Below are 2,880 nucleotides of genomic sequence, written 5' to 3'. Positions count from 1 at the left end.
AATATCAGCCAAACGAGTGCTGATTACGCCTGTAATAATTTTGTGTATAAAATTTCCCAGGCTAATTGGACGTAGATCGCTAGAGCTAGTCGGATGAGCAGTTTTGGGAATCATGATCAAAATACCACACAAGACGGATTTAGGAATATAGTGGTGCCTTTAATGAAGTCTTGGACAGCAAGCACAAAATCATCAAAATAGTTTCCCAACAGCTAATAAAGATATGCCCAGAGAAACCATCTAAACCAAGAGCACTCTCAGGATTAAGTTTTTTTAATTGCCTCAAAAATCTATGCGCTGTGTAGGCAGCTCTTCAAATTTTATAGTTCTGATCAGTAGAGATAGTTGCATCAATAACTTCCAAAAAAAAGAGTCAGGATTAGCATAATTAGAAGAAAGCAACCAGATTGGAGAAATAAGAAATGGCAGCAGAGTTAATGATATTCTATTATTAGGAAAGAGCCCCATCTGCCAACTTTAATTGGAACGAAGGTTTTGCTTGGCGTTCTCTGATAGTGACATGAAAGAAGGCTGAGTTATTATCACCATATTGAATCCATTTCACTCGAGCTTTTTCGCTTAGAAGAATTTCTTCTCTTTTGAGAGCTGGATTGTAGTCAGTCTTAGCTTTCCGTAATAAGTTGGGCAGAAAATGAATCATGGCCAATGGGATTGAAGGAGCGATTTCCAAATGATCCACTTTGTCTTTGGTATCGTTAACGGCTTTGTGAATGTCACCAAAGTGATTCCAGTCCAACTTTTGAGAATCTTAGCAAGGTTCTTCAGATTATTGGAGAAAGTGAATCATTGGAGAGAGAGAGAGGTGGCACATAATTCGTACGTCACTAGTAAATCACATCTTGCTGAATCTGAAAACAGACTTGTAGGAGCATGGACTTAGGCAGAAATATACTAATACAATGTTCTTAGGATATTACCAAAAAAGAAAAAGTTTAAAAGACTTTGTATGTCTCGAGATGGCCACTATCAATCCCATAATCACTTTGCATGTAAAATTACTAATATGATATATGCAAATATATATATATATATATATATATATATATATATATATATCCTTATTAGTTTTAAAGATAAATGTAAACCAGTAACGGATCTTTTTGTTCGTGAAGATTTTAAGAATAATGAAGAGCTAAGGCCTTCTCCAGTGGAGCGCCAAAACACACGCTAATATAGCGTTGGTGCTCCACTCGAGCGCCATAACCCACGCTAATATAGCGTGGGAAGTTTTTTCCCTACAGTGCAGCGCTATTTGTAGCGCTGCACTGTTTAAACGCCAAATTTTTTTTTTTTTTTTTTTTTTTCTCTTTTAGGTTTTAAAATTTACCCAAATGCCCAAATTATATATAATTACTTAATATTTACCCCTAAAATTATTTAATTTATATAAAATTTATTATTGTGCATAATTTAAAAGACAACAATATTTTAAAATACAACAATGATATTTGCACATTGCAAGAAAATTATAATATTAAAACGGTCATAATAAACTAATACCAAACACAATTACATTAGCAATTTAAAAAAAACAACAAGAAAACTCAAAAGACATTAAAAACACAATGCAACAAAATAAAATAACAATAGATAAACTAATATTCTGGAAGATTGGTGCCGGATCCCCCGAGACCGGTAAAATATTGAGAATATGAATCAGAAGTCGGAGGTGGTGCATGGGATTGTTGTTGTTCAAGCCTCTTTTGCATAATTTTCGCTTGTTCGGCTTGAACATATGCCCGAACCTGTGGATCTGGTATTGAACTTAAATCTCGGAACAATATTTTATTTTCTTCCTTGATTTCTTTCAATTCCAAGTGGCGTTCCCTGATAACACTTGTCTTCTTCAATTGCTCAAGAAGTTCTTTATTTCCTTCCTCAATACCACTAATTCTAGACATTATTCCATCATCCACTTTTTTTTTTAATTTGGCTTTCTTCACCCCAATCGGCCGCTCAGGAGGAGATGGATGTCTAGCAGATTCAGGAGTTGGATTTTCTGACTCTTGTGGGCAAGATGAACCTCGAGATGTTTGTCTTGCACTTGAGGCTCCATCTTGGAATTTTTCAAAATTCTTAATAATGTTCCACACATGATCAAACTTCCAACCTTTCTTGAATTTTTCATCTTGTGAAAGCAATACTTTAGCTTGATCCATCTGAAAGTTGATAAAACAATGGTTAAGTAAAAATCTAATCGTGAGAAAATAATAAACTATAATACTCACAATATCTTCAGTTGAAGCACCACTTGGGTGTCTATTCTCAATTTGTCGAATGCATGCATGCATCTTCCTTGTAGCTTTCTCAATCACTTGAATACGACACTGGATTGATCGCGTCGAACGCATCTCTGAATCCGGACTTTTGTCGTTGTTGTAAGCTTCCGCAACACGAGTCCAAAACTGATCGGATGATTGGTATATACCGATGATTGGGTCTTGCGAAATCTCCATGTAAACCCTACAAAGGAGTTTGTCTTCATCTCGAGAGTAATTAGAAGTTCTAGACATTTTTTTAGTAAGGTGGGTGATGTGGTGAAATTACAACTTATGAAGGCAATATTTATAGCAAGATTCTCACGTTTCTCAACTCGTTCTGACGCGATTTAACTACTCACTTACAAGATTCTCACGTTTCTCAACTCCTTCTGACGCGATTTGACTACTCACTTACAAGATTCTCACGTTTCTCAACTCCTTCTGACGCGATTTGACTACTCACTTACAAGATTCTCACGTTTCTCAACTCCTTCTGACGCGATTTGACTACTCACTTACAAGATTCCCTCTATCATTAACTTTTTCTCTATAAAATACCAATTCTATCATGAGTTTTAATACACACACTCATTCTATT

General features: G+C 35.5%; 1 protein-coding gene across 1 annotated transcript; it reads right to left on the bottom strand.

Moving 5' to 3' along the window:
- Positions 1 to 1,557: 1,557 nt before the first annotated feature.
- LOC149384283 (uncharacterized) lies at positions 1,558 to 2,598 on the bottom strand. Its single transcript, XM_089628193.1, has 2 exons — positions 2,250 to 2,598; positions 1,558 to 2,180 (listed from the first exon to the last, which is right to left on the bottom strand). The coding sequence occupies exons 1-2, from the start codon at positions 2,532 to 2,534 to the stop codon at positions 1,617 to 1,619; spliced, it is 849 nt and encodes a 282-aa protein (XP_089484319.1). The 5' UTR covers positions 2,535 to 2,598; the 3' UTR covers positions 1,558 to 1,616.
- Positions 2,599 to 2,880: the final 282 nt, after the last annotated feature.

The sequence above is a fragment of the Urtica dioica genome, chromosome 10 (assembly GCF_054948205.1).
Source record: "Urtica dioica subsp. dioica isolate 48M chromosome 10, U.dioica_male_clone48M_v1_H2, whole genome shotgun sequence".
Classification (NCBI taxonomy): domain Eukaryota; kingdom Viridiplantae; phylum Streptophyta; class Magnoliopsida; order Rosales; family Urticaceae; genus Urtica; species Urtica dioica.
This window is presented reverse-complemented; position numbering and strand designations above follow the sequence as displayed.

Bases quoted from the DNA above. Each gene is read 5' to 3' on its own strand.
- LOC149384283 (XM_089628193.1), bottom strand. From the start codon at position 2,534: ATGTCTAGAACTTCTAATTACTCTCGAGATGAAGACAAACTCCTTTGT. The intron at 2,181-2,249 runs GTGAGTATTATA...ATCAACTTTCAG, and splicing joins GTGCTTCAACTGAAGATATT to ATGGATCAAGCTAAAGTATT.